Here is a 24941-nt window from a genome sequence, read left to right as displayed (position 1 = left end):
AGACTGAGTGAGTGTGTGAGAGAGAGACAGAGAGAGAGAGAGAGACTGAGTGAGTGTGTGAGAGAGACAGAGAGAGACTGAGAGAGAGAGAGAGGGACAGAGAGAGAGAGAGAGAGAGAGACAGAGAGAGAGAGAGACACAGAGACAGAAAGAGCGAGACTGAGAGAGTGAGACAGAGAGAGCGAGGGACAGAGGGACAGAGAGAGAGAGAGACAGAGAGAGACAGACTGAGAGAGAGAGACACAGACAGAGATAGAGAGGGGGAGAGGTTGATGTGGGGGGGGAGAGAGGGAGGGGTTGATGGGGGGGAGAGAGGGAGGGGTTGATGGGGGGGGAGAGAGGGAGGGGTTGATGGGGGGGAGAGAGGGAGGGGTTGATGGGGGGGAGAGAGGGAGGGGTTGATGGGGGGGAGAGAGGGAGGGGTTGATGGGGGGGAGCGAGGGAGGGGTTGATGGGGGGAGAGAGGGAGAGGTTGATGAGGGAGAGGTTGATGGGGGGGAGAGAGGGAGAGGTTGATGGGGGGGGAGAGGTTGGTGGGGGAGAGGGAGAGGCTGATGGGGGGGAGAGAGGGAGAGGTTGCTGGGGGGAGAGAGGGAGAGGTTGATAGGGGGGAGAGGGAGAGGTTGATGGGGCGGGGGGAGAGGGAGAGGTTGATGGGGTGGGGGAGAGGGAGAGGTTGATGGGGTGGGGGAGAGAGGGAGAGGTTGTTGGGGGGGAGAGAGGGAGGGGTTGATGGGGGGGAGAGAGGGAGAGGTTGATGGGGAAGAGAGGGAGAGGTTGATGTGGGGGGGAGAGGTTGATGGGGGGGGAGAGGGAGAGGTTGATGGGGGTGGGGGAGAGGGAGAGGTTGATGGGGTGGGGGAGAGGGAGAGGCTGATGGGGGGGAGAGAGGGAGAGGTTGATGGGGGCGGGGGAGAGGGAGAGGTTGATGGGGGTGGGGGAGAGGGAGAGGTTGATGGGGTGGGGCAGAGGGAGAGGTTGATGGGGTGGGGGAGAGAGGGAGAGGTTGTTGGGGAGAGAGGGAGGGGTTGATGGGGGGGAGAGAGGGAGAGATTGATGGGGGAGAGAGGGAGAGGTTGATGGGGGGAGAGGTTGATGGGGGGGGAGAGGGAGAGGTTGATGGGGTGGGGGAGAGGGAGAGGCTGATGGGGGGGGAGAGAGGGAGAGGTTGATGGGGGTGGGGGAGGCGTAGAGGTTGATGGGGTGGGGGAGAGAGGGAGAGGTTGATGGGGGGGTGGAGAGAGGGAGAGGTTGATGGGGGGGGAGAGAGGGAGAGGTTGATGGGGGGGAGAGAGGGAGAGGTTGATGGGGTGGGGGAGAGGGAGAGGTTGATGGGGGGGAGAGGGAGAGGTTGTTGGGGGCGGGGGGAGAGGGAGAGGTTGATGGTGGGGGGGAGAGGGAGAGGCTGATGGGGGGGAGAGAGGGAGAGGTTGTTGGGGGGAGACAGGGAGAGGTTGATGGGGGGGCAGAGAGGGAGAGGTTGATGGGGGGGAGAGGGAGAGGTTGATGGGGGGGGAGAGAGGGAGAGGTTGATTGGGGGGGAGAGAGGGAGAGGTTGATGGGGGGGAGAGGGAGAGGTTGATGGGGGGAGAGAGGGAGAGGTTGATGGGGGGGAGAGGGAGAGGTTGATGGGGGCGGGGGGAGAGGGAGAGGTTGATGGGGGGGAGAGAGGGAGAGGTTGAGGGGGAGAGAGGGAGAGGTTGATTGGGGGGAGAGGGGGCGAGAGAGAGGTTGATGGGGGGGGAGAGAGGGAGAGGTTGATGGGGGGGAGAGAGGCAGGAGGGAGAGGTTGATGGGGGGGGAGAGGGAGAGGTTGATGGGGGTGGGGGAGAGGGAGAGGTTGATTGGGGGGGGAGAGGGAGAGGTTGTTGGGTGGGGAGAGAGGGAGAGGTTGATGGGGGGAGAGAGGGAGAGGTTGATGGTGGGGTGGAGAGGGAGAAGTTGGTGGGGGGGAGAGGGAGAGGTTGATGGGGGGGAGAGAGGGAGAGGTTGTTGGGGGGAGAGAGGGAGAGGTTGTTGGGGGGAGAGAGGGAGAGGTTGATGGGGGGGGAGAGGGAGAGGTTGTTGCGGGGAGAGAGGGAGAGGTTGATGGGGGGGGAGAGAGGGAGAGGTTGATGGGTGGGGAGAGAGGGAGAGGTATTTGGGGGGAGAGAGGGAGAGGTTGATGGGTGGGGAGAGAGGGAGAGGTTGATGGGGGGGGAGAGAGGGAGAGGTTGTTGGGGGGAGAGAGGGAGAGGTTGATGGGTGGGGAGAGAGGGAGAGGTTGATGGGGGGGAGAGGGAGAGGTTGATGGGGGGGGAGAGAGGGAGAGGTTGATGGGGGCGGGGGGAGAGGGAGAGGTTGATGTGGGGGGAGAGAGGGAGAGATTGATGGGGGGAGAGAGGGAGAGGTTGATTGGAGGGGAGAGAGGGAGAGGTTGATTGGGGGGGAGAGAGGGAGAGGTTGTTGGGGGGGGAGAGAGGGAGAGGTTGATGGGGGGGGAGAGAATTCTGTAAAAGTATCCTCCGGACTCAAAGGAAAACAGTATTCAATGCATGCAGGGCGGAACTAGGCCAATATCCATTAATAATCACTATCCAAAAAAGAGCCACCAAATTTTGGAATCACCTACAAATGAGCAATCCCCAATGCTATCACTACGACGCCCTGAAATGCCAAGAGCTGACCATAAAGAAGAATACCCTCAGTCAACTAGTCCTGGGACTCAGTGAAGTAACTTGTAACAATACTAACAATAACCAGCCCCAGGACAGTGACAGGGTAACACAAAGAATTCGACCCAACACAATCGTCGCTAAGCAAAAGGAAAAATATCTGACATATTGGGCAGAAACAGCAAAAACCCAAAGCAAACTCAATTGCTACTTGGCCCTAAACAGACAATACAACATAGCTGATTACCTGACCATGGTAAAGGATAACAAACTGAGAAGAACCTTGACAAGGTACAGACTTAGCGAACATAGCCTAGCGATCGAAAAAGGCAGACACAGGCAGACCAGGCTACCAAGAGAAGACAGGATATGCTCTCACTGCAGTCAGAGAGTAGTGGAGACAGAGATGCACTTCCTCACAGCCTGCGGAAAATATCAGGGCATCAGGGAGAATTTCTACCAAAAATTCTCACAAATATGCCCTGATTTCAGAAATCTGAATGACAACCAAAACTCCCATTCCTGCTGGGAGAGGAGAGAAGCTGTATAACACTGGCGGCACACTATGTTACAGCTTGCCATGAACAGAGGGACAACCAGTAAACTAAGAAAAGAATATATATAAACAATGCGAATGTATATTTATACACTCAGGGATATACCTGTTTATACACTGTATGAATAGAACTGCGTTTATGTGCTAAACCATAAATGTATTTTGATGCTTTGGCAACATAAGATGTAACTTATCATGCCAATAAAGCGATTTGAATTGTGAATTGGGAGAGGTTGATGGGGGTGGGGAGAGGGAGAGGTTGATGGGGGTGGGGGGAGAGGGAGAGGTAGATGGGCGGGGGTGGTAGAGAGGGAGAGGTTGATGGGGTGGGGAGAGAGGGAGAGGTTGATGGGCAGTGGGGGGAGAGAGGGAGAGGTTGATGGGGTGGGGAGAGAGGGAGAGGTTGATGGGCGGGGGGGAGAGAGGGAGAGGTTGATGTGGGGGGAGAGAGGGAGAGGTTGATGGGGGGGAGAGAGGGGGATGCTGATGGGGGGGAGAGGGAGAGGTTGATGGGCGGGGGGGGAGAGAGGGAGAGGTTGATGTGGGTGGGGAGAGTGGGAGAGGTTGATGGGGGGGGAAGAGAGAGAGAGGTTGATGGGGGGGAGGGAGGGAGAGGGAGAGGTTGATGGGCGGGGAGGGGAGAGAGGGAGAGGTTGATGGGGTGGGGAGAGAGGGAGAGGTTGATTGTGGGGGCGAGAGAGGGAGAGGTTGATGGGGGTGGGGGAGAGGGAGAGGTTGATGGGGGTGGGGAGAGAGGGAGAGGTTGATGGGGGAGGGGAGAGAGGGAGAGGTTGATGGGGTGGGGAGAGAGGGAGAGGTTGATGGGGGGGTGAGAGAGGGAGGAGGGAGAGGTTGATGGGGGCGGGGGGGAGAGAGGGAGAGGTTGATGGGGGTGGGGAGAGAGGGAGAGGTTGATGGGGGTGGGGAGAGAGGGAGAGGTTGATGGGGTGGGGAGAGAGGGAGAGGTTGATGGGGGGTGGGGGTGGAGAGAGGGAGAGGTTGATGGGGGTGGGGAGAGAGGGAGGAGGGAGAGGTTGATGGGTGGGGAGAGAGGGAGGAGGGAGAGGTTGATGGGGGTGGGGGGGAGAGTGGGAGAGGTTGGTGGGGGTGGGGGGGAGAGAGGGAGATGTTGATGGGGGTGGGGGGGAGAGAGGGAGAGGTTGATGGGGGGTGGGGGGGAGAGAGGGAGAGGTTGATGGGGGGGGGAGAGGGAGAGGTTGATGGGCGGGGAGGGGAGAGAGGGAGAGGTTGATGGGGGGGAGAGAGGGAGAGGTTGATGGGGGGAGAGAGGGAGGAGGGAGAGGTTGATGGGGGGAGAGAGGGAGGAGGGAGAGGTTGATGGGGTGGGGGGGAGAGAGGGAGAGGTTGATGGGGGTGGGGGGGAGAGAGGGAGAGGTTGATGGGGGGGAGAGAGGGAGAGGTTGATGGGGGTGGGGGGGAGAGGGAGAGGTTGATGGGCGGGGAGGGGAGAGAGGGAGAGGTTGATGGGGGGGAAGAGAGGGAGGAGGGAGAGGTTGATGGGGGGGGAGAGAGGGAGGAGGGAGAGGTTGATGGGGGTGGGGGGAGAGAGGGAGAGGTTGATGGGGGTGGGGGGGAGAGAGGGAGAGGTTGATGGGGGTGGGGGGGAGAGAGGGAGAGGTTGATGGGGGGGAGAGGTTGATGGGGGGTGGGGGGGAGAGAGGGAGAGGTTGATGGGGGGGGTGAGAGGGAGAGGTTGATGGGGGGGGAGAGAGGGAGAGGTTGATGGGGGTGGGGGGGAGAGAGGGAGAGGTTGTTGGGGGGAGAGAGGGAGAGGTTGATGGGGGGGGTAGAGAGGGAGAGGTTGTTGGGGGGAGAGAGGGAGAGGTTGATGGGGGGGAGAGAGGGAGAGGTTGATGGGTGGGGAGAGAGGGAGAGGTTGTTGGGGGGAGAGAGGGAGAGGTTGATGGGTGGGGAGAGAGGGAGGGGTTGATGGGGGGGAGAGAGGGAGAGGTTGGGGGGAGAGAGGGAGAGGTTGATGGGTGGGGAGAGAGGGAGAGGTTGATGGGGGGAGAGGGAGAGGTTGATGTGGGGGGTGAGAGGGAGAGATTGATGGGGGGAGGAGGGAGAGGTTGATTGGAGGGGAGAGAGGGAGGGTTGATTGGGGGGGAGAGAGGGAGAGGTTGATGGGGGGGAGAGGGAGAGGTTGATGGGGGGGGGAGAGAGGGTGAGGTTGATGGGGGTGGGGAGAGGGAGAGGTTGATGGGCAGGGGGGGAGAGAGGGAGAGTTTGATGGGGGCGGGAGAGAGGGAAAGGTTGATGGGGGTGGGGGGGAGAGGTAGATGGGCGGGTGTGGTAGAGAGGGAGAGGTTGATGGGGTGGGGAGAGAGGGAGTGGTTGATGGGCGGGGGGGGAGAGAGGGAGAGGTTGATGGGGTGGGGAGAGAGGGAGAGGTTGATGGGCGGGGGGGAGAGAGGGAGAGGTTGATGTGGGGGGAGAGAGGGAGAGGTTGATGGGGGGGGGAGAGAGGGGGATGCTGATGGGGGGGAGAGGGAGAGGTTGATGGGCGGGGGGGGAGAGAGAGGGAGAGGTTGATGTGGGTGGGGAGAGTGGGAGAGGTTGATGGGGGGGGGAAGAGAGGGAGAGGTTGATGGGGGGAGGGAGGGAGAGGGAGAGGTTGATGGGCGGGGAGGGGAGAGAGGGAGAGGTTGATGGGGTGGGGAGAGAGGGAGAGGTTGATTGGGGGGGGAGAGAGGGAGAGGTTGATGGGGGTGGGGGGAGAGGGAGAGGTTGATGGGGGTGGGGAGAGAGGGAGAGGTTGATGGGGGAGGGGAGAGAGGGAGAGGTTGATGGGGGTGGGGAGAGAGGGAGAGGTTGATGGGGGGGTGAGAGAGGGAGGAGGGAGAGGTTGATGGGGGTGGGGGGGAGAGAGGGAGAGGTTGATGGGGGGGAGAGAGGGAGAGGTTGATGGGGGTGGGGGGAGAGGGAGAGGTTGATGGGCGGGGAGGGGAGAGAGGGAGAGGTTGATGGGGGGGGAAGAGAGGGAGGAGGGAGAGGTTGATGGGGGGGGAGAGAGGGAGGAGGGAGAGGTTGATGGGGGTGGGGGGAGAGAGGGAGAGGTTGATGGGGGTGGGGGGGAGAGAGGGAGAGGTTGATGGGGGTGGGGGGGAGAGAGGGAGAGGTTGATGGGGGGGAGAGGTTGATGGGGGGTGGGGGGGAGAGAGGGAGAGGTTGATGGGGGGGGAGAGAGGGAGAGGTTGATGGGGGGGGAGAGAGGGAGAGGTTGATGGGGGTGGGGGGGAGAGAGGGAGAGGTTGTTGGGGGGAGAGAGGGAGAGGTTGATGGGGGGGGTAGAGAGGGAGAGGTTGTTGGGGGGAGAGAGGGAGAGGTTGATGGGGGGGAGAGAGGGAGAGGTTGATGGGTGGGGAGAGAGGGAGAGGTTGTTGGGGGGAGAGAGGGAGAGGTTGATGGGTGGGGAGAGAGGGAGGGGTGATGGGGGGGAGAGAGGGAGAGGTTGGGGGGAGAGAGGGAGAGGTTGATGGGTGGGGAGAGAGGGAGAGGTTGATGGGGGAGAGGGAGAGGTTGATGTGGGGGGAGAGAGGGAGAGATTGATGGGGGGGAGAGAGGGAGAGGTTGATTGGAGGGGAGAGAGGGAGAGGTTGATTGGGGGGGAGAGAGGGAGAGGTTGATGGGGGGGAGAGGGAGAGGTGATGGGGGGGGGAGAGAGGGAGAGGTTGATGGGGGTGGGGAGAGGGAGAGGTTGATGGGCAGGGGGGGAGAGAGGGAGAGTTTGATGGGGGCGGGAGAGAGGGAAAGGTTGATGGGGGTGGGGGGGAGAGGTAGATGGGCGGGTGTGGTAGAGAGGGAGAGGTTGATGGGGTGGGGAGAGAGGGAGTGGTTGATGGGCGGGGGGGGAGAGAGGGAGAGGTTGATGGGGTGGGGAGAGAGGGAGAGGTTGATGGGCGGGGGGGAGAGAGGGAGAGGTTGATGTGGGGGGAGAGAGGGAGAGGTTGATGGGGGGGGAGAGAGGGGGATGCTGATGGGGGGGAGAGGGAGAGGTTGATGGGCGGGGGGGGAGAGAGAGGGAGAGGTTGATGTGGGTGGGGAGAGTGGGAGAGGTTGATGGGGGGGGAAGAGAGGGAGAGGTTGATGGGGGGAGGGAGGGAGAGGGAGAGGTTGATGGGCGGGGAGGGGAGAGAGGGAGAGGTTGATGGGGTGGGGAGAGAGGGAGAGGTTGATTGGGGGGGGAGAGAGGGAGAGGTTGATGGGGGTGGGGGGAGAGGGAGAGGTTGATGGGGGTGGGGAGGAGGGAGAGGTTGATGGGGGAGGGGAGAGAGGGAGAGGTTGATGGGGGTGGGGAGAGAGGGAGAGGTTGATGGGGGGGTGAGAGAGGGAGGAGGGAGAGGTTGATGGGGGTGGGGGGGAGAGAGGGAGAGGTTGATGGGGGTGGGGAGAGAGGGAGAGGTTGATGGGGGTGGGGAGAGAAGGAGAGGTTGATGGGGGTGGGGAGAGGGAGAGGTTGATGGGGGTGGGGAGAGAGGGAGGAGGGAGAGGTTGATGGGGGGGAGAGGGAGGAGGGAGAGGTTGATGGGGTGGGGGGGAGAGAGGGAGAGGTTGGTGGGGGTGGGGGGGAGAGAGGGAGAGGCTGATGGGGGTGGGGGGGGAGAGAGGGAGAGGTTGATGGGGGGGAGAGAGGGAGAGGTTGATGGGGGGTGGGGGGGAGGAGAGGGAGAGGTTGATGGGCGGGGAGGGGAGCGAGGGAGAGGTTGATGGGAGGAGAGAGGGAGAGGTTGATGGGGGGGAGAGAGGGAGGAGGGAGAGGTTGATGGGGGGGAGAGAGGGAGGAGGGAGAGACTGATGGGGGTGGGGGGGAGAGAGGGAGAGGTTGATGGGGGTGGGAGGGAGAGAGGGAGAGGTTGATGGGGGGGGAGAGAGGGAGAGGTTGATGGGGGCGGGGGGGGAAGAGGGAGATGTTGATGGGCGGGGAGGGGGAGAGGGAGAGGTTGATGGGGGGGGAGAGAGGGAGGAGGGAGAGGTTGATGGGGGGGAGAGAGGGAGGAGGGAGAGGTTGATGGGGTGGGGGGGAGAGAGGGAGAGGTTGATGGGTGGGGGGGAGAGAGGGAGAGGTTGATGGGGGGAGAGAGGGAGAGGTTGATGGGGGGTGGGGGGGAGAGAGGGAGAGGTTGATGGGGGGGAGAGAGGGAGAGGTTGATGGGGTGGGGGGGAGAGAGGGAGAGGTTGATGGGGGGTGGGGGGGGAGAGAGGGAGAGGTTGATGGGGGGGAGAGATGGGAGAGGTTGATGGGGGGTGGGGGGGGAGAGAGGGAGAGGTTGATGGGGGTGGGGGGGAGAGGAGGGTGAGGTTGTGTGGGGGGGAGAGAGGGAGAGGTTGATGGGGGTGGAGAGAGGGAGAGGTTGATGGGGGGGGAGAGAGGGAGAGGTTGATGGGGTGGGGGGGAGAGAGGGAGAGGTTGATGGGGGTGGGGAGAGAGGGAGAGGTTGATGGGGTGGGGGGGAGAGAGGGAGAGGTTGATGGGGGTGGGGAGAGAGGGAGAGGTTGATGGGGGGGGAGAGAGGGAGAGGTTGATGGGGGGGTGGAGAGAGGGAGAGTTTGATGGGGGGGGAGAGAGGGAGAGGTTGATGGGGGTGGGGAGAGAGGGAGAGGTTGATGGCGGGGGGCTGGTGGAGAGGGAAGAATCTGCCGTTTGGGACAGGAGTGCAGAGAGTGCAGAGAGACTGAGGTTCTTGGATATTGGTGTGTTGCTCTGCCTCCTGCAATCCAGCTCCGTTAACTGTTCCCATTCTCTCCACAGCTGCACTGCCAGTAACTCCGCAAGGAGCACTCCTACCAGCTCGCCGGCGCTACGCAAGCGGCTGCCGCTCTGCCCGAAGGCCACGGACGGGGAAAGTGTGCTGGAGAAGGGTTCAGATAGCTCCTCAGAAAGGTTGTCCTGTGGCAACCAGTACAGCCACTCCACTCCCGGGCGCAACAGCAAGAACTCGCGGGTAAGAAGCCAGCGTATTTACCACCTACTCTCGGCACTGGGCAGGAAAGCTGTCTCAGACTCTGAATACATTGTCCTTTGCAGCAAATAATAGCTCCCTCAGAAGTCCAAAAGGAATACCAGCTATATAAGGTGCTTGGCACATCTCTCGGCAGATTCTCTCAGCATCTCTTAAATTCTTGTTGATTAGTCAGAAGAAGATTCTCTTTGTCCTCTCTCGTTGTAATCTTTACCTAGCAGAGGTAGAAGGCACCTTAACAAGTACTAAGTATATCCAGGACACACAGTAAGAGGCTACTAGACTGATTCCTGGGATGAGAGGACTGTCCTATGAGGAGAGATTGAGTAGATTGGACCGATACTCTCTGGAGTTTAGAAGAATGAAAGGTGATCTCACTGAAACGTATAAAATTATTATACGGCTTGACAGGGTAGATGATGAGAGGCTGTTTCCCCTGGCTGGACAGTCTAGAAGTAGGGGTCATCGTCTCGGGATAAGAGGTCGGCTATTTAGGACTGAGCTGAGAAATTTCTTGACTTTGGTGAATCTTTGGAATTCTCGGCCCCAGAGGGCTGTGGAGGCTGAGTCGTTGAGTATATTCAAGGCTGAGATCGAGAGATTGTTGGACTCTCGGGGAATCGAGGGATATGGGGATTGGGCGGCCAAGTGGAGTTGAGGTCGATGATCAGCCGTGATCTCATTGAATGGCGGAGCAGGCTCGAGGGGCCGTATGTCCAACTCGTGCTCATATTTCTTATGTAAATCAGATATTTTTTATTAATTCCCGGTGTTAGATCAAGGTAATTTCAGTGGACCACACTGATCTGAGGTCAACACACTAAAATTAAAGTTTGCGAGTCCGGTGGTAAGTTTTAAATAGTCGATTTATTGCATCACTTGATTTACACTGTTTGACTTCCTTTATCCAACTAACAAGGATGTTCAAAATGGCTGGCTTTATACCGCAGCAGATGTACCCGCCCCCTTTATTACCACCGGACTTGCAAACTTTAATTTTGGTGTGTTGACCTCAGATCAGTGTGGTCCACTGAAATTACCTTGATCTAACACCCGGGTTGCAGGTGTCGCTGGCAAGGCCGGCATTTATTGCCCATCCCTAATTGCCCCTTGAGAAGGTGGTGGTGAGCCGCCGCCTTGAACCGCTGCAGTCCGTGTGGTGAAGGTGCTCCCACAGTGCTGTTAGGGAGGGAGTTCCAGGATTTCGACCCAGCGACGATAAAGGAATGGCGATATATAGACAGGATGGTGTGTGACACATCTGCGCCATTTCTCACATTGTGTTCAATAATGTTTGTGAGGAAGTTGTTCACTTTTTTTACCATTTACGTGCTTTTGACTCCAATCCTTTCCCCTCTCCTGCTATTTGATCTATAATCCCATCTTTTCCCCGCTCCTGCTATTTGCTCTGTAATCCAAACCTTTCCCCTCTTCCTTAAACACTTATCAATCACAGATTTATATTTTCTTTTCTTTTATCTTCCAGAAAATGCAGAGCTGGTACAACGTGAGTATAAAGTGCAATTCTTGATTTTTAATTCTGTGTTTTATGTCTGTGTTGCCTTGCGTTGGTTTGTGCTATTGTTAAATTACAGTTCGAGAACCATTGCTGTGGAATTGTGTGTCACGGTGGGATTAACTAATGCTGCTGCAAGACACGCCAGTATCTCTTTCTTGTCCTTTCTGGACATATGTTCTCATCAATGTGTCTCAAATTTGAGAGAATCCATCACGTCATCTGCATGGAATCTAGAGAACCGGGGAGCCCCTGAGCTGAGATTGTCCGATGGGTCAGAGGGTGAAATCTAAAGCTGGCACTGGCCAGAAGGAACAGCAGCAGAGCCCAAGTCAAGGAGGCCCTTGCCAAAGGAAATGGCAGAGCCTTCGAACTTTTGCCTAAAAAGAGCCATACTGAAATCTCTGGATCTCATTTCCTTGGGATTCCTGGATACCAAATAAATAGGGGCAATTTTCTTGGTCTAGACTGGATACAATCCCAGGCCCGATAGGTGTGTGCTGGGCTCTACGCCCAGGCACCATTCCACTTTCCTTATATATATCTGATTAGAGAAGAGTAGATCCCAGCTAATCACTTATTGATGAGTAAATAAGTGCAGTACTGAGGGAGGACCGCACTGTCGGAGGGGTAGTACTGAGGGAGCGCCGCACTGTCGGAGGGGCAGTACTGAGGGAGGACCGCACTGTCGGAGGGGCAGTACTGAGGGAGCGCCGCACTGTCGGAGGGGTAGTACTGAGGGAGCGCTGCACTGTCGGAGGGGCAGTACTGAGGGAGCACCGCACTGTCGGAGGGGCAGCACTGAGGGAGCGCCGCACTGATGGAGGGGCAGCACTGAGGGAGTGCCGCACTGTCGGAGGGGCGGTACTGAGGGAGTGCCACACTGTCGGAGGGTCAGTACTGAGGGAGTGCCGCACTGTCGGAGGGGTAATACTGAGGGAGCACCGCACTGTCGGAGGGGCAGTACTGAGGGAGCGCTGCACTGTCGGAGGGGCAGTACTGAGGGAGCAGCGCACTGTCGGAGGGGCAGTACTGAGGGAACACTGCACTGTCGGAGGGGCAGTACTGAGGGAGCGCTGCACTGTCGGAGGGGCAGCACTGAGGGAGTGCCGCACTGTCGGAGGGGCAGTACTGAGGGAGTGCCACACTGTTGGAGGGTCAGTACTGAGGGAGCACCGCACTGTTGGAGGCTCAGTACTGAGGGAGTGCCACACTGTCGGAGGGGCAGTACTGAGGGAGAGCCGCACTGTTGGAGGGGCAGTACTGGGGGAGCGCCGCACTGTCGGAGGGGCAGTACTGAGGGAGCGCCGCACTGTCGGAGGGGCAGTACTGAGGGGGGGCAGTACTGAGGGAGTGCCGCACTGTCGGAGGGGCAGTACTGAGGGAGCGCAGTACTGAGGGAGCGCCGCACTGTCGGAGGGGCAGTACTGAGGGAGTGCCGCACTGTCAGATGGGCAGTACTGAGGGAGTGCCGCACTGTTGGAGGGGCAGTACTGAGGGAGCGCCGCACTGTTGGAGGGGCAGTACTGAGGGGGGGTAGTATTGAGGGAGCGCCGCACTGTCGGAGGGGCAGTACTGAGGGAGCGCAGTACTGAGGGAGCGCCGCACTGTCGGAGGGGCTGCACTGAGGGAGTGCTGCACTGTCGGAGTTGCAGTCTTTCGGATGAGACGTTAACACAAGGGCCCCGCCTGCCATTTCAGGTGGATGCAAAAGTTCCCGCAGCCACTATTTCGAAGAAGCGCAGGATGTTGTCCAGTTGTCCTGGGGCCAATATTTATCCCTCAATCAACATCGCTAAAACAGAATATTGTTTGTGGGATCTTGTGCGCTAACTGGCCGATGGGCTGAGAGATGGTCACTACAGTTAATATGCTGTGATCGCGCTTCTCGTGACTCCAGTTGCATGTTCATTTCTTTTAATTGCCATCCTGCTTAAATTAACGTCGCTCAGTCATGCTAAGTCTGAGGTTTGCTTTGATTTCTGTTACATATTCCATTAGTTTTCCAAAAAGGAGAAGGATTGAACTGTGTGTCTCCTTCATATTGCAAGATGCATGGAAACCATTTTAGAGCCTGCATTTTCAGTGACTTGACAGCTGTGTACGTATTTGTAATAAGGTTGATTGGATAGGAAGAGCGGTGTTTGATCCAGATATTCCTCTGGAGAAATTGTATCTTTCTTCCAGGTGTTGAGCCCCACATACAAACAGCGGAACGAAGACTTTCACAAACTGTTCAAGAAGCTGCCCGATTCAGAGCGACTGATTGAGGGTGAGGCCGATTGTGGGTGTGAGGCGGGTGTTGGGCGGGGCCGGCGGTGGGCGAGGCAGAGTGTAGGTTCGAGTGACAGTAGGGTATTGATGAGAGTCACGTTTTGTTTGAGGGGGAAACAGTGAGCCTCAATGTTGACATCAGAAATACTTGTTCTGACTGTAGATTTTGACCCAGGGGTACAGGCTGGGGCTGACTGTAGATACTGACACAGGGGTACAGGCTGGGGCTGACTGTAGATACTGACACAGGGGTACAGGCTGGGGCTGACTGTAGATACTGACCCAGGGGTACAGGCTGGAGCTGACTGTAGATACTGACCCAGGGGTACAGGCTGGGGCTGACTGTAGATACTGACCCAGGGGTACAGGCTGGAGCTGACTGTAGATACTGACCCAGGGGTACAGGCTGGAGCTGACTGTAGATACTGACCCAGGGGTACAGGCTGGGGCTGACTGTAGATACTGACCCAGGGGTACAGACTGGGGCTGACTGTAGATACTGACCCAGGGGTACAGGCTGGGGCTGACTGTAGATACTGACCCAGGGGTACAGACTGGGGCTGACTGTAGATACTGACCCAGGGGTACAGACTGGGGCTGACTGTAGATACTGACCCAGGGGTACAGACTCGGGCTGACTGTAGATACTGACCCAGGGGTACAGACTGGGGCTGACTGTAGATACTGACCCAGGGGTACAGACTGGGGCTGACTGTAGATACTGACCCAGGGGTACAGACTGGGGCTGACTGTAGATACTGACCCAGGTGTACAGACTCGGGCTAGGTGATGTTTGCAGTGTGATATAACATGTATTAATTGTCTTTCATGAATGGGGAGTGATGTTACAATTGGTTGATATTTTCCTGTGCGCGGTATTTAGTGTACTGATGGATGCGTCCGCATCAAATTCCGTTTTTTGTTGCTCCTTTTGACCTCTGTTGAGCCCAGCGCTGCTCAGGCCTCTCAGCGCTGCTCGGGATCCTTGGTGCTCACTCGTCCGACAGCTGCCTGTGGACGGAAGCTACTTTCACCTCTCCTGTGACTTGTGTCAGGTGTAAATCAAGGATCTGGTGAGAAAAGGAGCCGAATGATTCTGGTGCAACCCAAATTGAACAAAGGTCTTCGTTGCATTTGCTGCTACCTGCCCACAATTTATCAGACACTGAATTCACCCTGGCGTGATGGGATTTTAAATCTTGACTTTAAATGGCTGTTCACTCCTCCTCTATAACCATGTCCCAAATAACAGGACTCCCGTCCTCTATAACCATGTCCCTAGTAACAGGACTTCCGTCCTCTATAACCATGTCCCCAGTAACAGGACTCCCGTCCTCTATAACCATGTCCCCAGTAACAGGACAACCGTCCTCTATAACCATGTCCCTAGTAACAGAACTCCCGTCCTCTATAACCATGTCCCCAGTAACAGGACTCCCGTCCTCTATAACCATGTCCCCAGTAACAGGACTCCCGTCCTCTATAACCATGTCCCCAGTAACAGGACTCCCGTCCCCTATAACCATGTCCCCAGTAACAGGACTCCCGACCTCTATAACCATGTCCCCAGTAACAGAACATAAGAAATAGGAGCAGGAGTAGGCCAGTCGGCCCCTCGAGCCTGCTCCGCCATTCAATAAGATCATGGCTGATCTGATCCTAACCTCAAATCTACTTCCACTCTCCATCCCACCCGAACCCATGTGATCTCCCGGGAGAGGCGAAAAACCAGATAAAAAAAACCAGTGGCCAATTTGGGAGAAAAAATCTGGGAAATTCCTCTCCGACCCATCTAGGTGATCGAAACTCGTCCAGGAGATCACTCTGTCCCTGTATTTCCTGCAGTACTTACCTTCTGTAAAAGGTGATCTCCACCCAAGTCAGGAACAGGCCCAATTTACTCTTGAAGGACTAACACAGAATTAGAACACAAGAAGTAGGAGCAGAACCAGGCTACACGGCCCCTGGCCCGCTCCGCCACCCACAGGGCCATGACCATTCCGAACCTAGACTCATGTCCAATTTCCTGCCCGCTCCCCGTAACCCCTAATTCCCTTTACTTCTAGGAAACTGTCTATTTCTGTTTTAAATTTATTTAATGATGTAGCTTCCACAGCTTTCTGGGGCAGCAAATTCCACAGACCTACTACCCTGTGAGTGAAGATGTTTCTCCTCATCTCAGTTATGAAAGAGCAGCCCCTTATTCTAAGATTATGCCCCCAGTTCTAGTTTCACCCATCATTGGAAACATCCTCACCGCATCCACCCGATCAAGCCCCTTCACAATCTTATATGTCTCAATAAGATCACCTCTCATTCTTCTGAACTCCAATGAGTAGAGTCCCAATCTACTCAACCTCTCCTCATATGTCCACCCCCTCATCCCCGGGATTAACCGAGTGAACCTTCTTTGTCCTGCCTCGAGAGCAAGTATGTCTTTTCTTAAGTATGGACACCAAAACTGTATGCAGTATTCCAGGTGCGGTCTCACCAATACCTTGTATAACTGCAGCAATACCTCCCTGTTTTTATATTCTATCCCCCTAGCAATAAAAGCCAACATTCCATTGGCCTTCTTGATCACCTGCTGCACTTGCATACTAACTTTTTGAGTTTCGTGCACCAGGACCCCCAGATCCCTTTGTACTGCAGTACTTTCCAGTTTCTTGCCATTAAGATAATAACTTGCTCTATGATTTTTCCTGCCAAAGTGCATAACCTCACACTTTCCAGTATTGTATTCCATCTGCCAAATCTCTGCCTACTTACTTAGCCTGTCTATGTCCCCTTGCAGGTTTTTTATGTCCTCCTCACTCACTACTTTCCCTCCCATCTTAGTATCATCTGCAAACTTTGATATGTTACACTCGGTCCCCTCCTCCAAATCGTTAATATAGATTGTAAAGAGTTGGGGACCCAGCACTGACCCCTGCGGAACACCACTAGTTACTGATTGCCAGTCTGAGAATGAACCATTTATCCCAACTCTCTGCCTTCTGTTAGATAGCCAATCCTCTATCCATGCCAGAATATTACCCCCAATCCCGTGATTTTTTATCTTAAGCAATAATCTTTTGTGTGGCACCTTATCAAATGCCTTTTGGAAGTCTAAATACACTACGTCCACTGGTTCCCCTTTATCCACCCTATATGTTACTTCCTCAAAGAACTCCAGCAAATTTGTCAAACATGACTTCCCCTTCATAAAACCATGCTGACTTTGTCTTATTAAATTATGATTATCCAAATGTCCTGTTACTGTCTCCTTAATAATGGACTCCAAAATTTTACCTGCCACAGATGTTAGGCTAACCGGTCTATAGTTTCCAGCCTTCTGTCTACTGCCCTTTTTAAATAAGGGTGTTACATTAGCAGTTTTCCAGTCTGCCGGGACCTTTGCCGAGTCCAGGGAGTTTTGGAAAATTATTACCAATGCATCCACAATCCCTACCGCCACTTCCCTCAAGACCCTAGGATGTAAGCCATCAGGTCCAGGTGATTTATCCGGCTTGAGTCCCATTATTTTACCGAGTACCACTTCCTTAGTGATTTTTATCGTGTTTAGCTCCTCCCCCCCTTTAGCCCCCTGTTTGTCCAGTGTTGGGATATTCTTAGTGTCTTCTACTGTAAAGAGTGATATAAAATATTCATTCAGTGTTTTTGCCATCTCCATATTTCCCACCATTAATTTCCCGGTCTCATCCTCTAAGGGACCAACATTTACTTTAGCCACCCTTTTTCTTTTTATATAACTATAAAAACTCTTACTATCTGTTTTTATATTTTTTGCTAATTTACTTTCATAATCTATCTTCCCTTTCTTAATCTTTTTGTCATTTTTTGCTCTCTTTTAAAGTTTTCCCAATCCTCTATCCTCCCACTAGATTTGGCTACCTTATATGCCCTTGTTTTTAGTCGAATACTATCCTTAATTTCTTTACTTAGCCACGGATGGCTGTCTTTTCTTTTACACCCTTTTCTTCTCAGTGGAATATATTTTTTTTGGAAGTTGTAAAATAACTCCTTAAATGTACACCACTGATCATGTATCGTCTTACCCTTTAATCTATTTTCCCAATCCACTCTACTCAATTCCGCTCTCATACCTTCATCGTCTCCTTTATTCAAGCTTAGCACGCTTGTTTGAGATCCAACCTTCTCACCCTCGAATTGAATATGGAATTCAACCATGTTATGTCCAAGGGGATCCTTTACTAGGACATTTTTAATTAATCCTGTCTCGTTACACAGGACCAGATCTAAGGTTGCTTGCCCCCTGGCCGGTTCAGTTACATACTGCTCAAGAAATCCATCCCTAATACACTCAATTAACTCATCCTCAAGGCAGCCCTGCCCAATTTGATTTGTCCAATTAATATGATAGTTAAAATCCCCCATAATTATAGATGTTCCCTTATTACAAGCCTCAACTATTTCCTGATTGATACTCCGTCCAACAGACTTGCCACTGTTCGGAGGCCTATAGACTACGCCCACTAGTGTTTTTTTCCCCTTATTATTCCTTACCTCCACCCAAACTGTTTCATTATCCTGATCTTTTGACCCAATATCATTTCTCTGTATTACAGTGATTCCTTCCTTTTGGACTCCCCAGCCTTCGGGAACATCCTTCCTGCATCTAGTCTGTCCAGTCCTGTCAGAATTTTATAAGTTTCAATGAGATCCCCTCTCATTCTTCTAAACTCCAGCGAGTATAAGCCCAATCGACCTAATCTCTCCTCATACGTCATTCCTGCCATCCCAGGTATCAGCCTGGTGAATCTTCGCTGAACTCCCTCCATGGCAAGAACATCCTTCCTCAGATAAGGCGACCAAAACTGCACACAATACTCAAGATGTGGTCTCACCAAGGCCCTGTACAACTGCAGCAAGATATCCTTGTTCCTGTACTCGAACCTTCTTGCTATGAAGGCCAACATACCATTTGCCTTCTTAACCGTCTGCTGCACCTGTTACCTGGGGAGAAAGCTAGTTATCACCGGCAAGCTCCAAATAATGCAGATTGTCAACAGGTTAGATGAGTGTACCTTTGTCGTCAGTGTGTGTGAACTAACAGCTCCCTCCATTTCCGGTTATTTATTTGATTAGGCACATGATACTGATGCAGAGTCTCTTGTCGGGTTTCTCGAAGGCATCAAATGGATTCTTCGGGAAGTTGGGAGATTGTGAACCATTTGAGTGATAGCTGGGACTTGACGGAGAAGGAGACCATCAATGGGGAATGACGTTAGACCTAAGCAGCTCAGCTAGCCTGAATCTCCCACCTCTGTCAGGACAAACTGCTCATGACACTGCACTATATCTCAAGGAGGTGGATGGATACTGGCGAGATGATGTACTTCGCTGATGCACTGGTCATCAATCAGTCTTGTGCATCTATGTTGATTTTCCTTCTATGCTGGATTATGAAGTAGTATCGATAAGTATTTCTGGTGTGTTTTTAGCTGCCATTCTGAACTGTTCCCTTGAGCAGTATTTATTTGCAGGGTGGAGCCAATACAATGCATCAATACATGGGTGCCATGGAGTGGAGGGGAACAGGCTTGATTTTCCCCTCCCTTTGTTTCCCACTATGCAGTAAGGCTCTAGGAAAGAATCAGGCCACGGGTGGAGGCCGGACATCTCTACCTAAGGACACAATAAAATAGGGCAGAGCGTAATTACCTTGGTCCCAGGAGAATGCCTGCGTCCATAGCCCCGTCCGTGACCCAGTGACAACAGGGGACAAAATAGGAGAATCCATCAAATCACAAAAAACGTGCAGTGCATATTAATTGTGCTGTGGTGCTCTTCACCCCCCACCACCCCGCAGATTTTACACTGTCTTCAGAATCTACTCTTCCAGCTTATGAACATTTCTGTTTGAATTTATCCAGTGAAATGTCTTCATTAAAATGAACTGTGAAAGGAAACACCTCTTCAACCTTCTTTTCCAATTTTTTACGTTTGATACTTGTGTGATATTTGGGTTGTTTATTGACCAGTGTCTGAGAGAACAGAATTTGGATTTCCTTTTCTCCCTGTGCCAGGTCCTCTGACAAATTTCCCTTTCGCCTCTTTGCCCATCCTCTCTCCACCCTCTTTGTATCTAGCTTCCGACTCTGTGCCCAGCATGGTCTTGGCACTTTCAGCATCATGCCCGTGTCCCGTGATGACAAGTGAAAGTCTGCATTTGAAGTTTTGCATTCTTTGTTTATTCTGAAATATATGGTTGGAGCGGTTGAGTCTCTCATTGATGGTATCGATTGTGTTATTAATTCATGTTTATCTGAGAGGGAACACAAAAACAAGAAGAGCAGAAAAAGGATTAACTTAGAGGAGGGATCCCCTGGAAAGACTGTACCACTCTTTGGAGGAGACAAACATTCCTGCATTTAGGCACACAGCCTTATTTTCAAAGGCTGCATTCCATCAGCAGAGCTTTGTACACTGCCAACATGTGTCGAGAAACTAGTTGGATCTCGAGTGTAAGAAGCTCTCTGTATCTGATTTTCCTGGCAACATTTTGGGTTGGTTTTAGAGACTTGCTTCTGGCATCTACCCACCCATTTAATCTCCTCCCACAGCCCATGGACACTCTCCCCTATCATGGACTCCACCCACCCATTTAATCTCCTCCCACAGCCCATGTACACTCTCCCCTATCATGGACTCTACCCACCCATTTAATCTCCTCCCAGAGTCCATGTACACTCTACACTATCATGGGCTCTATCCACCCATATAATCTCCTCCCACAGCCCATGTACACTCTCCCTATCATGGACTCTATCCACCCATATAATCTCCTCCCACAGCCCATGTACACTCTCCCCTATCATGGACTCCACCCACCCATTTAATCTCCTCCCACAGCCCATGTACACTCTCCCCTATCATGGACTCCACCCACCCATATAATCTCCTCCCACAGCCCATGTACACTCTCCCTATCATGGACTCTATCCACCCATATAATCTCCTCCCACAGCCCATGTACACTCTCCCCTATCATGGACTCTACCCACCCATTTAATCTCCTCCCAGAGTCCATGTACACTCTCCCTATCATGGGCTCTACCCACCCATATAATCTCCTCCCACAGCCCAGGTACACTCTCCCCAATCACAGATTCTACCCACCCACTTAATCTCCTCCCATAGCCCATGTACACTCTCCCTATCATGGACTCTACCCACCCACTTAATCTCCTCCCACAGCCCAGGTACACTCTCCCTATCATGGGCTCTACCCACCCATATAATCTCCTCCCACAGCCCATGTACACTCTCCCCTATCACAGATTCTACCCACCCATATAATCTCCTCCCACAGCCCATGTACACTCTCCCCTATCATGGACTCCACACACCCATTTAATCTCCTCCCACAGCCCAGGTACACTCTCCCCTATCATGGACTCCACCCACCCATTTAATCTCCTCCCATAGCCCATGTACACTCTCCCTATCATGGACTCTACCCACCCATTTAATCTCCTCCCACAGCCCATGTACACTCTCCCTATCATGGACTCTACCCATCCATTTAATCGCCTCCCACAGCCCAGGTACACTCTCCCCTATTACAGACTCTACCCACCCATTTAATCTCCTCCCACAGCCCAGGTACACTCTCCCCTATCATGGACTCTACCCACCCATTTAATCTGCTCCCACACCCCATGGACACTCTCCCCTATCACGGACTCTACCCACACATTTAATATCCTCCCACAGCCCACAGTCTCCCCTATCATGGACTCTACCCACCCATTTAATCTCCTCCCACAGCCCATGTACACGCTCCCCTATCATGGGCTCTACCCACCCATTTATAGAAACACTAGCTGAAGTGCCTGGCGGTGCCGAGGCTTTTTCGAGGGCATGTTGTTGTTGGAAGAGAGAGAGAGAGCGACTGGGGGGAAGAGAGAGAGCGACTGGGGGGAAGAGAGAGAGCGACTGGGGGGAAGAGAGGGAGGGGAGGGGAGGGGGGCAGGGCGGGGGGGGGAGGGAGGGAGGGGAGGAGGAGAGAGGAGGGGGGGAAGAAGGGGCGGGGGAGAGAGGGGAGGAGGGGGGGGAGGAGGAGAAGGGGGAGAGTCCACGAGCCCCCTGATCCCCGTCCCCCCAAACTCCCGAGCCCCCTGATCCCCACCCCCCGAACTCCAGAGGTTGGCCCCCCCGAGACTCGCACCCCCACCCCCGAGGCTCGCCCACCACCCACCCCCACCCCCAAGGCTCGCCCACCACCCACCCCCACCCCCGAGGCTCGCCCACCACCCACCCACCCCCGAGGCTCGCCCCCCCCCCGCCAACCAAGCACCGAACTCCGGAGGCGGGATCTTCCGAGCACCGGCCTCCCGAGCTGGCTTCAACATTGCGGTTGTGCGAGACGGCCGGAGGGCCCGGTTGCCAGGGTAACCGTGACGCTGACCAAGCCCCGCCCCCCGGCCGAGCCAGAGAGAGAGACGCCGCGTCTCAGCTGCTCCTGCTGCGCGCGCGGCCTCCCCCCCCAAGGGTCGCGGCCCCCCCCCCGAGGGTCGCGGCCCCCCCCCGAGGGTCGCGGCCCCCCCCCGAGGGTCGCGCCCCCCCCCGAGGTTCGCGCCCCCTCCCCCGAGGTGAAGACCGCCGATTGCGGCTGTGCGAGACGGCCGGCGGGCCCGGTTGCCAGGGTAATGCTTGATGCTCAGCAAGCCCCGCCCCCCGGCCGAGCCAGAGAGAGACGCCGCGTCTCAGCTCCTGCTGCGCGCGCCCCCTAGCGGCGCTGGGCTGAGGCTCGGCCCTCCATCCTTCGAGTGGGTCCGGGAGCTGCCTTGCTCGGGCGTGGGTGCGGAGGAGACGCCGAGGCTTCTAGGCCTACCTGGAAAAACGGGGAAAGGTAGGAAAATTAATGAGATTAGATAAGTTAATTACTTTCTGAATCATTTTTCTTAAAAACAATATATGTTTTAAAAGCAACGTTTTTTTTTAAGACGCAGAAAGCGGGAAAAAGAAAGGAAAAGTTTGGAATCAAGATGGCGGCGACTCACCTCGGTTCAGAAGGATAAGGCCCGGCCACACACGCACCGATTGGCCCGGCGGCACACGCCAGCAACCCGGCGTACGATTGGTCGAGCTCGAGGTCACTCTGTAGCTAATGAGCGGATAGTGAGATGCTAATGAGCGGAATGTTAAGGTTTTTGGGATACCGCGGGCGCGATTTTAGCCCGGCCCAAAACGTAAATACGCTTAAAACCGTCTCGGAAGCGTAAGCTTTCTTTGGAGGTAACGCGCGCGTAGGTACGCCCTGTAACTTTCGAGCGCATACCCGACAGACGCACTCGCGATGACAGACAGACAGACAGAAGTACCGATTTTATATATATAGATAGATAGAAACATAGAAGATAGGAGCAGGAGTAGGCCATTCGGCCCTTCGAGCCTGCTCCGCCATTCAATGAGATCATGGCTGATCATCCAAATTCAGTACAATGTCCCTGCCTTCTCCCCATATCCCTTGATCCCTTTAGCCTCAAGTAATATATCCAACTCTTTCTTGAATATATTTAATAAACTGGCCTCCACCGCCCTCTGTGGCAGAGAATTCCACAGGTTCACCACTCTCTGGGTGAAGAAGTTCCTCCTCATTTCAGTTCTAAATGGCTTACCCCTTATCCTTAGATTATGATCCCTGATTCTGGACTCCCCGGCCATCCGAAACATCCTTCCTGCATCTAGTCTGTCCAGACCTGACAGAATTTTATGCGTTTCGATGAGATCCCCTCTCAATCTTCTAAACTCCAGTGAGTATAAGCCCAATCAACACAATCTCTCCTCATACGTCATTCCTGCCATCCCAGGTATCAGCCTGGTGAATCTTCGCTGCACTCCCTCCATGGCAAGAACGTCCTTCCTCAGGTAAGGTGACCAAAACTGCACACAATACTCAAGGTGCGGTCTCACCAAGGCCCTGTACAACTGTAGCAAGACATCCTTGTTCCTGTACTCGAACCCTCTTGCTACGAAGGCCAGCATACCATTTGCCTTCTTAACCACCTGCTGCACCTGCATGCTTACCTTCAGCGACTGTTGCACAATAACGCCCATGTCTCTTTGCACTTCCCCTTCTCCCAATCTATTGCCATTGAAATAATAATCTGCCTTCCTGTTTTTGCCACCAAAGTGGATAACCTCACATTTATCCACATTATAGTGCATTTGCCATGTTTCTGCCGAATCACCCAACCTGTCCAAATCGTACTGGAGTTTCACGACATCCTCCTCGCAGCTTACCCTCCCACCCAGCTTTGTGTCGTCTGCAAATTTGGAGATATTACATTCAATTACCTCGTCCAGATCATTAATATATATTGTGAACAGCTGGGGTCCTAGGACCGATCCTTGTGGTACCCCACTAGTCACTGCCTGCCACTCGGAAAACGACCCGTTTATTCCAACTCTTTGCTTTCTGTCCGCCAACCAGTTCTCTATCCAAGTCAATACCTTGCCCCCAATCCCATGTGCCTTAATTTTGCACACTAATCTCTTATGTGGGACCTTATCGAAAGCCTTCTGAAAGTCCAAATACACCACATCCACTGGTTCTCCCTTATCTATTTTACCAGTTACATCCTCAAAAAATTCCAGCAGATTAGTCAAGCATGATTTACCTTTTGTAAATCCATGTTGACTTTGTCCGATCCTGTCACTGCTTTCCAAGTGCTCTGCTATTACATCTTTTATAATAGACTCCAGCATTTTCCCCACTACCGATGTCAGGCTTACCGGTCTATAATTCCCCGCTTTTTCTCTACCACCTTTTTTGAATAGTGGGATAACATTAGCTATCCTCCAATCCATGGGTACCGTTCCAGAGTCTATCGAGTTCTGGAAGATGACCAGCAATGCACCTACTATCTCTAGGGCCACTTCCTTAAGTACCCTGGGATGTAGACCATCAGGCCCTGGGGATTTATCAGCCTTCAGTCCCATCAATTTTCCTAACACCATTTCCCTACAAATACTGATTTCTTTCAGTTCCTCCCTTTCATCAGACCCTATGTTCCCCGACATCTCTGGGAGGTTATTTGTGTCCTCCTTTGTGAAGACAGAACCAAAGTATGTATTTAGTTGGTCTGCCATTTCCTTGTTTCCCATTATAAATTCCCCTGATTCTGACTGTAAGGGACCTACGCTTGACTTCACCAATCTTTTTCTCTTCACATATCTATAAAAGCTTTTACAGTCAGTTTTTATGTTCCCTGCAAGCTTACTCTCATATTCTATTTTCCCTTTCTTAATTAATCCCTTTGTCCTCCTTTGTTGACTACTAAACTGCTCCCAATCCTCAGGATTATTGCTTTTTCCAGCCAATTTATATGTCCTCTCCTTGGATCTTATGCTATCCCTAATTTCCCTTGTTAGCCACGGTTGAGTCACCTTTTTTGTTTTATTTTTATGCCAAACTGGGATGAACAAATTCTGTAGCTCATCCATTCGGTCTTTGAATGGTTGCCATTGCCTATCCACCATCAACCCTTTGAGTGCCATTCCCCAATCAATCCTACCCAACTCGCTCCTCAGACCATCGTAGTTTCCTTTATTTAAATTGAGGACCCTTGTCTCTGAGTCAACTACTTCATTCTCCATCTTAATGCAGAATTCGATCATATTATGATCGCTCCGACCCAAGGGGCCTCGTACAACAAGATTGCTAATTAATCCTTTCTCGTTATCTAATACCCAGTCTAAGATGGCCTGATCTCTGGTTGGTTCCTCGACATATTGGTCCAGGAAACCATCCCGTAAACACTCCAGGAATTCCTCCTCCACAGTATTGTTACTAATTTGGTTGGCCCAATCTATATGTAGATTAAAGTCACCCATGATGACTGCTGTGCCCTTATTGCACGCTTCTTTAATTTCCCTTTTAATGCCATCCCCAACCTCCGCATTACTGTTTGGAGGTCTATATACCACTC

The 24941-nt window shown here is 53.7% G+C and overlaps 1 protein-coding gene across 1 annotated transcript; it reads left to right on the top strand.

The window, feature by feature from the left end:
• The first annotated feature begins 8807 nt into the window (after positions 1 to 8807).
• LOC147088717 (protein Aster-B-like) lies at positions 8808 to 18914 on the top strand. Its single transcript, XM_085977009.1, has 4 exons — positions 8808 to 9173; positions 10678 to 10698; positions 12895 to 12979; positions 18091 to 18914. The coding sequence occupies exons 1-4, from the start codon at positions 8808 to 8810 to the stop codon at positions 18096 to 18098; spliced, it is 480 nt and encodes a 159-aa protein (XP_085833135.1). The 3' UTR covers positions 18099 to 18914.
• Positions 18915 to 24941: the final 6027 nt, after the last annotated feature.

The sequence above is a fragment of the Somniosus microcephalus genome, unplaced genomic scaffold (assembly GCF_052327205.1).
Source record: "Somniosus microcephalus isolate GS21.2 unplaced genomic scaffold, FLI_Smic_1.0 unresolved_chr4, whole genome shotgun sequence".
NCBI lineage: Eukaryota > Metazoa > Chordata > Chondrichthyes > Squaliformes > Somniosidae > Somniosus > Somniosus microcephalus.
Note: the sequence above shows the minus strand (reverse complement) of the source record. Positions and strands in the feature narration are given on the sequence as shown.